At 42.6% G+C, this 13,114-nt stretch overlaps 1 protein-coding gene across 1 annotated transcript in view; it reads right to left on the reverse strand.

Annotated features, from left to right (window-relative positions):
• Nucleotides 1-6,450: 6,450 nt before the first annotated feature.
• Nucleotides 6,451-13,114, reverse strand: part of Lamc1 (laminin, gamma 1 (formerly LAMB2)) — a 116,848-nt gene continuing 110,184 nt past the window's right edge. Inside the window, exons 27-29 of the mRNA XM_013015507.1 lie at nucleotides 11,867-12,025; nucleotides 9,214-9,313; nucleotides 6,451-8,363 (exon numbers count right to left, since the gene is read on the reverse strand). Coding sequence (XP_012870961.1) covers nucleotides 8,107-8,363; nucleotides 9,214-9,313; nucleotides 11,867-12,025 — 516 coding nt within the window. The 3' untranslated portion in view covers nucleotides 6,451-8,106. The remainder of the gene's footprint in view (nucleotides 8,364-9,213; nucleotides 9,314-11,866; nucleotides 12,026-13,114) is intronic.

Consider the following 13,114-nt stretch of genomic DNA (forward strand, 5'->3'; position numbering starts at 1 on the left):
AAATAAAAAAAAAAAAAAAAAAAGTGGCTAGGATATTCCAGAAGGCAAGCAAGCACTTACTATTCAATTAAAACAGAACAAATTTGATGGCTGCTTTTAACTGCTGAAATGATAGATGATCTCAGTGTGAGAGCAACCAACATAGGATGGATCCTAAAATCACTGGTCCTGAGGTTCAAGCAGATTTTCTTTGTCACTAGCCATGATGACAAAGCATCATGGAAGGATGAGAAGCTGTCTCCAAAAAGTTGGACCAGGATTCATAAAGAACCACCAAATTCTCGCTTTATGCATCTAACCACTTGGACTTACATATAGAAACAATGATCTGGTAAGCTATTTTTTTAAAACAATCAATTAACTTTTTTGTGTATGTGGGTTGTGGGGTCTGAACTCTGGGCGCTGCCCCTCAGCTCTTCAGCTCAAGGCTAGTGCTCTACCACTTGAGCCATAGCGCCACTTCTGGCTTTTTCTGTTTATGTGGTGCTGAGGACTCAAACCCAGAGCCTCATGCATGCAAGGTAAGCACTCTACCACTGAACCACCTTCCCAGCCCTTATTTCTGTATGCCAGTACTGGGGCTTGGACTCCAGGCCTTGTATTCTCCCTCAGCTTTTTCACTCATGGCTGGTGCTCTACCATTTGAACCACACCTCCACTTCTGACTTTTTGCTAGCAAGAGTCCCTTGGATTTTGTCAGCCTAGTCTGGCTTCATATTGTGATTTTTTTTTTCAGATCTCAGTTTCCTAAGGTTTGAACTCAGGACATCATGATAGCTAGGCTGATGATCTACTGTTTGAGCCACGGGAGCCATATTTGTAACCCTTTGTGCTCTGATTATTTTCTAAGAGTCTTGCTTTTCTTTGCATAGGCCAGCCAGCCCATACTATAATTCTGGTTACACTTCCAAACATAGCATTTATTTAATTTTTAATTTTTGTGCTAGACCTGGGGCTTGAACAGAGGGCCTGGGTGCTGTCCCTGAGAATTTTGTTCAAGGTTAGCACTGTACCAATTAAGCCACTTCTGGTTAGTTGGAGATAATAGTCTCAGAGGCTTTCCTGCCCAGGCTGGCTTTGAATTATGATTTTCAAATCTTAGGCTCCTGAGTAGATAGGATTATAGGCACGAGCCACCAGCACCCAGCAACCAACCATACCTTTTCCAATTGAAACTAGGTCTCACAACTTCTTTGCCTGGGCTGGTGTACAACCTTAACCTCTCAATCTCAGTGTCCCATGTAGCTGGAAGTACAGATGTACATCATCATACCCAGCTATTGGTTGAGATGGGGTCTCATACACTCTTTATCCATACTGCCTTGAAGCAAAAATCTTCTCGTAGCTAGGATTACAGGCACGAGCCATTGCAGGCTTCTGTTTTATTTTATGACAGAGTCTCATTATGTAGCCCAGGCTGGCCATAGTGATCATCCTGCCCCAGCCTCTAAAATGTTAACATTACAAGTATCTGTTATCACACCGGTTTAAAACTGTGTATGTGCTAATTTCCTTCCCCACACCCCCCACCGCCATCCTGGAGACTGGTCTTGGGCCTTGCACTTGCTAGACAAGTACTCTACACCTGAGCTAAATCCCCAACTTCAAAGATTACATTCTTGATCAAGAGCCAGATGCCCAGCTTTTTATAGAAATACACACAAACTATGTAAATTAATCATAACTAATACTTTCATGGCCTAAATTAATTACAAGGCCTACAAACAAGATAAAACAACTAATTGGTTCCATTTTACTGGGATCATTCCCAAAAGTTAGAGCAAAAGGAAATCAATGTTCTAACTTAGACTTACAGAAGGGCCTGTGAGTTCAACCTGAAGATACAAACAACTAGCATTAGGAGTGTGTGGTGAGAGGCTAGGCCCCAAGAGCACAGACATTGAAAATTACATTGTACTAGGTTGGTAATGCGCAGGCCAGCTGGAAGGTGTGTGTGCAGAGCCTGTGAGCGACTGGGAAAAGTGGGCATTCTTGCAGCCATCTGCACCTTCTGCCTGGGAAAAGATAGCCATCGTCTTGAAAGGAGTGCTTACAGAATGCGATCCTGCCACGGAGCAGCTCCTCCTGTTCTTGGGCGAGTTTAATGCACTGGGGAAGAAGTTCATCATTCAAGACGTCGATGACACTTATGTCTTTGGAATAGCAGAATTGGTTAATGTCCTTCAGGGGCAAGTAGGTGAATTCATGGACCAGAACGCTTTTTCTCTTACCAGAAGTGAAAATACTAAACATTGGCCACTTAGAAATTACAAGCAGCAAATGTGAAAGACCATCCCCATTTTGAATCAGTTGTTTAGGAACATGTGGGAAAGATGTGGGATCATTTGTTCAAACAAAGCCCCTAAACTGATTGTGTTGTACTTTAGAATTTAAAAAATAAATTAACAGTGGATGGAATATGCGATTGATATTCAGTATAACTTAATTATGTTTCTTATTCCTGTTCAGAATTGTGAATTTTTAGTGTGAATGCTGTTGATTTTGTTTCAGTTATAAACTACATGGATTTACTGTTTAAGTAAAAATTCCAGGGTAGGAAAAAAATTACATTGTACTATCCAGTTGCAGACTGCATGACTGTGTGTGTGTGTGTGTGTGAGAGAGTGTGTGTATATGTGCGTGTGTAATCTTTGCTTGGATGGGACAGTTAAGGGTACAGGATAGTGGAGGAAGGAGGTGAAAGAATGCAGGAATAATTGGTCATCAGCTTCCTTCTCTGCTCCATGACAGAAGAAAACAGGTTTGAGATGAGAAAGGCCAATTTCCATCACACCATTTAGACCAGCGTGGCCATGTCTACTTCCCAGTCCCAGGATGGGAACGTGAATGGCATAGACCTCGATCATGGAAGTGACAGAGACGTAGTGGGGGAAAAAATAGCTGAGAAATACTTGGACAATAAACACATGCCAACAGTCATTCCTGGAAGTCAGCCAAGGGACTCGATGTGCAGTGAACCTAGGACAAGTCAGTTGCCCCAGAAGTCACACCTTAGGCTGTACTGTTGTGAGGAGAGAAAAGATGGCTCTAGGCAGACAGAAGAGCCAAAGCAAAGCTAAAGCAGTGTCATGACAGTGGGTGCCATATTGAAGTGTATCTCTTGTTTGATTTCCAAATCAGGCACTTAGGGGCCTCTCATTGGACTTTCACCAAATATTTTGCTTTTTCTAAACATGTGTTGCTTCTATTATTTGGAATTTCATTGGTCGGTGGGCAGAGGCACACCATCCCAGGAGACTCCAGACAATAAGTCCCTGCAGGAGGTGGTTCACCTCAATGTTCCTTGTTTTCCTCTCCCACTAATTGTACTTCATTCAGACCTGCTTTAGTGAACAGGCACAATTATCTAGCATTTATAATTTTCAACGTTGTTTCCTTAAACCAGGAGCTTGGAGAGATTTCATTTCCCTCAGGATGTATCCTTCTGCTCCAAGGAAGTTGTCACTGCATTTCTGTGTCTGTCATCCAAGCTACAAGGAGAAGTAGAAATAGGAAGCTTGAGGTCCAGTGTGACTTCAGCAAAAATCTAGACCCTATCTCAAAAGTATCCTGAGCAAAAAGGGTTACAGGTATGGCTCAAGTAGTAGAGCACCTACCTAGAAAGTGCAAAGTCTTGAGTTCAAAATCCCAAGACTGACAAAACCAACTATTTTAATAGTAAACATTGGGGGACATTTTGGATCAGATTATGTTGATGGCAACTTTTGACAAACTCCTGCTTTTACAGTGACTAGTGGAAAGCACGCCACCCACCACGCTGCCAGTGCAGGTGAAGGATTTGCATTTGTCTCTCAGACCTATGAAGGTGTGTGTGTGTGTGTGTTGTTTGTGTGTCACACAAGTACAGGTTAAGAAAGCTAGTAACTAGTGCCCTCTAAAGCATTCCCTGAGGAAGTCCATTTTTTTTTTTTTTTTTACAAGAGTTCAGATTCTTAGCTGGGCGCCCGGGACTCATAAACTGTCATCCAAGCTACCTTTAGGATTGAGATTCAAAGCCAGTCTAGGCAGAAAATTCAGAGAGATTCTGTCTTCAATTGATCAGCAAAGTACCAGATTGGAGGCCTGGCTCAAGTGGCAGACTGCCAGCTGTGAGCAAGAAAGCCTGGAACCAGCACCAAGTAAGCTCTTTATAGGTACCAAAGTTAGAACAATTTATAAGATATCAGAAGAGTGTCACAGAATCCACAGACACCGGGAGCAATCAGGAGAGTGCTGAGACGGAAGAGGCGGTGCACAGTGAGGCTCATCTGCGTTAGTGCAGTCTGCCACTTGCTTTTTCCCGCTTATTCTATCAGAGGTTTGGGTTTCGTTCTCATCATCTGATGAAAGCAAGTGCAGTTAAAGATATAGAAAGGCAACTTTTTGCAGGCATCCCCTAGCTCCAGGAAGTCCAGATCATTTACGACATGTTCTGTACTGACCAGTCAAGTGCTGGGCACACACCAGGACTACAGCATCTCCTGCAGCGTCTTGGCCTGTTTTTGTAAACAGTTTTACTGGGGCACATCCAGGCTCATTTGCTTACAAAGGGTCCAAAGCTATTTTGGGATGTAATAGCTGAGTGGCTAGAATTGCAGGATGGAATTGCAAAGCCTAACAAAATACGATCCAGTTCGTGTGTGTGTATGTGTGTGTGTGTGTGTGTGTGTGTGTGTGTGTGTGTGTGCAGGTACTAGGGTTTGAATTTGGGATCTTAAGCTTAGCTTTTCTGTTTTGAGGCTGGAGCTCTACCACTGGAGCTGTACCTCTACTGGCTTTTTGGCAGTTAATTGTGGAGATAAGAGTCTCACAGGCTTTTCTGGTCATGCTGCCTTCAAACATTGATCTCAGCTATCAGACTCCTGAGTATCTAGGATGACAGTGCCTAGTGCCCAGCTCTGTCTAGCTCTTTACAGAAAAAGTTGGCCAACTTCTGAGTGACACTGAAAGATTCCAATCTGAGGAAGGTTAAAAAAAAAAAAGGTTGATTGTTCACAAGAAAACAAGTCATCCAGAGAGACTAGGCACCCATCCATTCATTACTTTTTTTTTTGTCGGTCATGGGGCCTGAACTCTGGGCCTGGGCACTGTCCCTCAGCTCTTCAGCTCAAGGCTAGCGCTCTACTACTTGAACCACAGTGCCACTTGCAGCTTTTTCTGCTTATGTGGTGCTGAGGAATCGAACCCAGGGCCTCATGCATGCAAAGCAAGCACTCTACCACTGCGCCACCTTCTCAGCCCCCCATCCATTACTTTTTAAAGCACCGCATCCCCAGCTCCATACTCAGACCACACATATAAAGGGTTACAAATATTCAGATTTTATTATAAATAAAATACTGGTTTTTTTAAAACATAAAAAATGCCAAGTGTTGCGTTTTATGTAACCACCCTGGAGAGCAAGACCATAGAGTTTAAGGCAAACAGCTAAAATAAAGGCACATTTTTAAAGGCCACAGGTGGAATCCCAAGGAGGGGAAAAAAAAAACCTCCTAGGGAAAAGTAACAGTATCCATTCTCATGACACTCGGCTTTCCCCAGCAGCCATTTTGTCCATTTTATTCAATATAATACAGACAACTGGAACTAGACACAAAATGATGGCTATGTTGCAAGAGTGTAATTCCAAGTATCATCTTGTAAAGGACTTTCATTTCAAAAATAAAATTCTGTTTAAAAATATACCACACAGATGAAGAAACAAACAATCCAAAATTGATAGACCCCCCTCTCCCCCCACCGCAGCCTAAGACTTCCTGGAGTGAAGCTAGCCAGCCGCAGCCTCAGACTTGCTGGAGTGAAGCTAGCCAGCCTTGGCAGTCTATTTGCAGTTGTTTTTCGGCACCTGGGCTGAAAGTGTGAGATGGGAGAGGGGTGCTCAGTAAGAGGGACTAGCTGGGGAGCACTGATGGGAAAACTTGGCAAGGCAGAACTGCACCCCTTCTGAGAGTAGAGACCTAGGAGGAACAAGAGTAAAAGCCCAGGGGCCACCAAGTCCAACAACTGCGGTAGCCGCTGGTATACCCCAAGAGATGCAAAGGGGAGAGGGGACGGAGAACTGAACACAGCCCCTCTCCACAGCTACCCTTCAGTAGCACGACTCCTAGTCCCCAAGTGCTCAGCAACAAGGTACTCCTTTATAGAATTGGCCTAGAAAGCTTTAGTAAAGAGCTGCCGGAAAAGGGATCTGCATCTCGTGCTGGGCTCAGCCAACCCTCCAATAGTGGAGTTTCGAAGTGTTGAAGATCGATCCCCTTCAGCAAATGTTCTCACCCCATTCGATCTGGTCAGACTGACGTTCTGCTCAGGAGCAGCACTAAGAACCCCACAGCACTGCCATGAAGCAGGCCAGGCTCGATCATCACTGCAGTCTGGGTGTGTAGGAAAAGCTGGTTGTTGTTAATGCTATACAACGGAGGTGGTGCGGACACAAGGCAGAAGGAGATACAATGGAAAGAGTTGTAGCTGGGAGTGAAGGGGATACATCCGGGCAATGTGCCAGCGAAGAAAACCTGAATGAAGAAGTGAGCAGACAGTGGCATTCTAGAAACAGGACCAAGTCTATTTACATAATTCCTTACTCTATAATCATGATAAACAAAAAAAAATCCATTCACACAAAAATATAAATTTGAAATAATTAATAGCACCAGTGTGTCAGATAATAGTTTCTTTCCCCCCCGCTACGCAAAGTACAAAGTTGCATAGTGTTAAAGGCTATATATCAATCTCAAAGGCAGGTTGGGAGGAAGAAGGGGGCTTTGTGGCAGGGAGCTATCGCACCGTGGTCTCACCATAAAAACCACAGAGCTGAGGAGCAAAGGGATGAGAAGCCCATGAGACACCACACAAGGTCCTTCCCCCTGTGGGGGGAGAGAAGGCCGAGGGGGCCAAATCACCAAGTGCAGGAACGAGATGGTATTTTTGGCAGCTGTGGGTAAGCATTTGTCACCAGGAATTGGCAATGTGTTTTGAGGGAATCCAGAAAATGGAGACATCAGAAGAAAGCAAGAATCTCTCTCCAGTGAAAGAAAAAAAAAAAAAAGATGTATTTTTGGGATGCTAACACTACACTCAGTATTAGTCTTTTTCTAAAAAAGCCAGGAACGAGGTTTGTTTTCCTTTCCTTTGTCAAGATCTTCTAGATATCTCTGATAGATATCAAGACTAACATACTAATAAAGCTCAGTTTGATTTTTGAAAAGGAAAAAAAGAAAAAGAAAACCAAAATAAACTTTAGTGGTTATTATATCCGTTTCTTCTGTGTAAGTCCCATTTATAATACTATCAAAACGTATCTATTGGTACAGTGGTAACTGTAAGCTGCCCATCCAAACTTATTTTATCAGCTGCCTAAAGATCTGGAAAAGTTCATCTTCAGAGTCAATCATTGATAAAGGAGAAAATCTTCAGACTACTCCAGCCATGGTCTCCTGGAGAATCTCATAAATAACTACATCCTTTCCTGCAGATGGCTCGGCATCCAATAAGCAAAACAACTAAGCGACACCGATGGGTGGCTACCATGGTTCTAAATGACCAGTCCTTTTGGCACAGGATATACATTTCCTTTTGCTTAAAAGAGGAGGGAAGAAGATGCAGCTGTATTTTTTTGCTGTTGTTTTAATTTATAGTCTAGATACACCAGCCATCACAATGCTACAAACAGGAGCTGAACTTTTCCTTCATAGAAATAAGAATGAGAGTGCGACGTTTCTGCTGGTGTTGATGTGAGCCTGCTGACACGAGGGGTTCTGCTGTTGTGTGAAATGACAGCAGTGTCCTGGCATGGAAGGGTTTGCATGATGTGTTTATGCCACTCAAGGATGCCATGTCCTGGGGCAAGCGAGAAGGGAAAGTGTGGGGAAGGTAGTGGCAACGTGAGTAGAAGAGAGACTCTATGAGATAAAACCCTGGTTCCTGGTTCGGGATGTTTAGTTTGCTTCTCTTTAAACTCTGTGACTTTTCTCGGTTCAAAAGGACAGTGATGGAGAGCAGCGGAGAAGTGGGGGGGGGGGCTGAAAAACATAATCTTTGTGTCAAGGCACTCTGTGGCCTCACTAACGCCCCCCTGTCTGGGGAAGCTGTCTTTGAGCATTCCCATCGCTAGGGCTTCTCGATGGACGGGGTGTTGAAGCAGCCGGTTGGTAAGGTGTTCCTGATGTCTTCCAGATTGCGAATGTCCTTCAGGATCTCTTCAATGTCTCGGTTATAGTCCAGGATGGCAGCCTCCTGCTTCCTGGCTTCGTTCTCCAGGTCAGACACTTTTCTATTAATATCACTGACCTTCATTTCATCTTTGGCTTTGTTCAGAGTGCCTTCAATCTCATTTAGCTTGTTGAGGTCCACTGTTTCCAGCTGCCCTGTAGAGTCAGAAAGTACACCAGACAGACAGTTCAGTGGGAACTCGTAACACCACAAGTTCTCAACAAGTTCCTCATTTGCCTTCTCAGCAACGAAATTCAGAGGCTGCCATGACACAAAGGTGGCTGAAGGTGGTTGTGTTTCAGGTAGAAGCAATTCAAAGTTAAGAACTTGTCCATATCATGCCATTTAAAGTCAGTGACTTAGTTTGTACTCTAAAGGTGACGAACATTTCAATACTACAAGTTGATTATAAAGATTCTACCAAGGCAAGCCACAAACATGTTTTATACAGCACTAAAAATAAGCAAGAGGGAGCCGGGTGGTGGTGGCTCACGCCGGTAATCCTAGCTACTCAGGAGGCTGAGATCTAAGGATCACAGTTCAAAGCAAGCCTGGGAAGAAATATCAGAAGTGGGGCTGATGCTCACACGGTAGAGTGCTTGCCTTGAGCTGAAGAACGCAGGGACAGCACCCAAGCCCAAAGTTCAAGCCCCACCACTGACAAAAGAAAAAGCAAGAGGGCTGGGAATGTGGCCTAGTGCTAGAGTGCTTGCCTAGCATGCAGGAAGTAGCACCACATAAACAGAAAAAGCCACAAGTGGTGCTGTGGCTCAAAGTGGTAAAGTGCTAGTAGACTTGAGCAAAAGAAGCTCAGGGACAGGGCCCAGGCCTTGCGTTCAAGCCCCAGGACTGGCCAAAAAAAAAAAAAAAAGAGCTAAAATACCAATAATTTAATGAACAGCTTTAGGGAGACTCATGTATTAATGTGATTTGGCTGAATCAACCCTATCAGATCTCAAGAATACCAAGGGATTCAGAGGCTAAGAGGACACTGTAACTCCTTACCTAGCTGCTCCAGGAGGTCGTTAATCATGCTGAGGAGGCTGTTGACAGAGTTTTTGGCCTTTCTGGCATTGATCTCAGCTTCCTGAGCAGCCTGTGAAGCCTGCAGAAGAAAAAGGATTAACTGATAGAACAGTTCGATGATATGTTTTCATCTCTTAAAAACATTTTCCCCCGCAATGAGCCAACTCATCTAATTTTGAGATTAGATTTTCCCCATTTCTAACTGACGACATCACAAGCTCTAGTTGTGCTGAGCAGGTTTGGGGGCTATGGCTCTAAGCTGAGGATGATGTTGGTTCTATTCATGGAGTGGCCCCACATGAACAGTCAGGACTCAGCTCATCATGTGTGCGGTCAGGAAATCACGACTCCCATTTCTCACTTTCCCAGTCAAGCGGCCATGAGGTACACTCATGATAAAGCCCACCAACTAGAAACAACTCATTTATTTTAATGGGAAGTGCAGAAAATATTTTTTAGAACAAAAACATGGATACTTCTAGCGAGTTATTACTCATGTCCTATTTTTAGAGAAATTTCCTAAGCAAGTAAAGCTTTTCTGTAAATTTTCTCCAACTTGCAATCACCCAGCCAGAACCAAACACACACACACACACACTCTCTCTCTCTCTCTCTCTCTCTCTCATTTACTGGGGCAATACAACTGACATTTTTAAAGTCAACTAAAGGTAAATATATTTGGGAAAATTCCACAAACCTGAACAAATACACTTAGCATGAGTCACAGGAAACAGCAGGGGAAGAGGAAGTGTCTAAATATCAGAAAACAGATGCTCTTACAAGTAAACCTAAGCAAGATATAAATGAGCTTTGAGGCTTTGAGCTCCTTACCACATAATTATTTTTCCTAGCTTTGGGGTTGGGACAAGGCAAACGTTTGGGGATCAAAACAATGTGAAAAATTTAAAAACAAAAAGTAAGGCAACCCCCCCCCCACAAAACTCTTGCCACAAATAAATGATTAGTCTTTGTTCAAATCACAGCTGTTCTCACTGAGTCTGCACAAGAGTGTAGGGACACAAAACTTCACTACAGCCACTGGAGCAAGCCCGCTGGATCGAACCTGTGATTCCAGCCTCCTCTTTCAGGAGAAACCATAGCCTTTATGCTTGGGGTTACAACACATGTTACAGACTCAAACAGTACTGGCTGAACACTGGTCTTTCAGAACTGATATAACTACAGAAGGAATAGTATATATAAAGTGGCTTATATACTTTAAGTTATTGTTTGTTATCAAAACAGAAGATGGATCTTCTTTCTTATCTCAGAACTAAATATATATCCTATTTTATTTTTGCTCATAAAGAAGGTATACTTTCTTTCTTTAGGCTTTAAATGTGATGTTTCTACAATATTATTAAAAAATTAAATCAGCTGGGTGTGGGTGGCTCACACCTGTAATCCTAGCTACTCAGAAGGCTGAGATCTCAGGATTGAGGTTCAAAGCCAGACATGGCAGAAAAGTCCATGAGGCTCTTATCTCCAATTAACTACTCAAAATCTGGAAGTGAAGCTGTGGCTCAAACAGTAGAGTGCTAGCCTTGAGCACAAAAGCTCTGGATCAGCACATCTGGGCCCCAAGTTCAAGGCCTGCTCTCCACTGCCCCCTCCAAAAGAGAGAGGCAGGCCAGGGAGAGCGAAATCCACACACTCTGCACAGATGACAAGTATCTATTTTTACTTTGTGGGAATTTCCACTTGAGCCACACCATCTCACAGAAACTTAGGTCAATCCAAACAAGAATCAAAAAAGAGTAAGAAAAAAAATCAAGGGTTTTCATAGGAATGCTTCCTGGTATCATTTCCCCCAGCCTGGTTTTCTTCCTTTCTGTCCCAGGGAAAAAGATGACCAATGGTGGGGACCCCATTTTTTAGGAGCAATAAAGGTTCTCTTCCTTACACTGAAAGTATGTAAAAAAAACAAGTGCATATGCATCTTTCTATAACTGCTACACTAACCAGAAAGGAAAATTCCTGTTACAATTCCATTAAGTTCTTTCCAAAGCAAAATAGAGCACAGAACAGAAAGATGGATCCTAGTTCTTTGCACCATACTCTTCCAAGTCAACTTTTGTGTCTGAAAGTTGTGTTGAAACAGCACTCTCCATAACACTGAAAAAACTATCACCTGTGGTGATCCAAGGAGTTTATTTATGAGTGTGATGTATAGTGTCATTTCAGGTGAAAATTAGTAGTTTGCTGGGATGATAGCAAACGTTATCTTCAAACTCTTCCTATATGTATCAGAAAGTGGTCTTTGCCCTTAGGGAGCAAGATGCTAGGAGAACTAGAAAGAAGATGAGCTTTTCACTGCATTCCCTTTTATTCTTTCTTTAATTTTATATTATTAATGAATTATCTGCTTAAAGTACAAATACATTATATTTAAATGTCCTAAAAGCTTCCAATGTGTAAGACCTATGTTTTGATTTTTAACTGAAAGTACTTCAAAAAGGACAATTGTACAAGAGAAATACCTGGCAGAAGAGCAAGATTCTTTGCCTTCTATGTAAGCTACTAACCCAATTGTTAACCAGAAATTGCAATGAGAAAGTGAAGCTCATCTGAAAAAGACTCAAGAAGCCAGAATGGCGAGTGAACTGGCCTTCATCATCTACCCATGTCTTACCATGCCCGCCATCATCATGTCCTGGTCAGCATCATCCTGTTTCCTCTTCAGCTCGTTCTCTGCTTCCTGGAGCTGTCTCAACATGCTGTTCACCTCGTTATCCAGACCTGTAACTTCTGTAAAAGTTCTTTCTGCTTCTGCTTTGGTACTGGTAGCATTCTAGGCACAAAATAAGCATCTGTTAATTAAAATGCTCCTATGTCTTTTGTAATTTGTAAGATGGCTCAAATACATAATCCAGAAAGAATAGTACAATGCTTTACACACACACACACACACACACACACACACAATCTCCTCACATTTAATCAATTTTGGGGCATTACAAAATAGAGCACTTACAAAATTGCTACTTAATAGCATTTTATTTAGTTGACTGACTGGTTAATGTCAGTGCTGGGGATCAAACCCAGGGCCTCATGAACCATGGCTAAGTACACCCACTCTAGGCAAGTGTTCTACCACAACGCTACACATTCATTCAGCATTTTATATTTTATAAAGCATTCTCATTTTGTATTCTCATTAATCTTTGAAACTTTCTACTATTTCCATATTTAGTTGAAGTCACGCAGATGGCAAATGATAAACACTTTAATTACATACATGTTCTAACACATCATACTGATTAGGCTCTTCCACCTGGCTAAGCTTTAAATCCAAAGCTTGCCTGGTTATTCTCAGAAGTTCATCATAATGTACAAAACAGATCACAAATCCTGAAATGCAAGTGTTTTATAAAGCACAATCCAAGAGCCAACACTTCTAAAGAAGCTAAAAATTTCTGTGATTCTCAAGCATTTAATTTTAGAAGCTGCTCCAAGAGCATGGTGGAATAAACTACTCTTCAAGGTGAGTGAAGAAGGGCAGAGGGCAGATGAGGAGCTAAGGAGATGTTCCGAGGGGGTGAAAGTTGTGTAGACACAGCACTCTACACATGGATGAAAAAAAAATGTCACCTGTGCGAGTCCAAAGAATATGTTTATTTACAGGTGTGTGGAGTTTGTGGGAAAAGACCCTAAAACACCCAAATGCCACCTGCCTCCTGAGAACTCAGACCCCACACTGAGACATGGTAGAAACTTCAGGGAGCTCATTTACTGAGTCCCCTTCTTCAAACAAAAAGTGCTTACCTATGCTAGTGCCTAGTTTAAAAAAAAGATAAGGATGGCTTAATACATTTTTACGAGAGCTAAGGAAACGCAGCAAGGGCCTGAAGCCCTGCAAACTTCTGGAAAGGCTAGGCAA

The sequence above is a fragment of the Dipodomys ordii genome, unplaced genomic scaffold, assembly GCF_000151885.1.
Source record: "Dipodomys ordii isolate 6190 unplaced genomic scaffold, Dord_2.0 Scaffold27, whole genome shotgun sequence".
NCBI classification, from domain to species: domain Eukaryota; kingdom Metazoa; phylum Chordata; class Mammalia; order Rodentia; family Heteromyidae; genus Dipodomys; species Dipodomys ordii.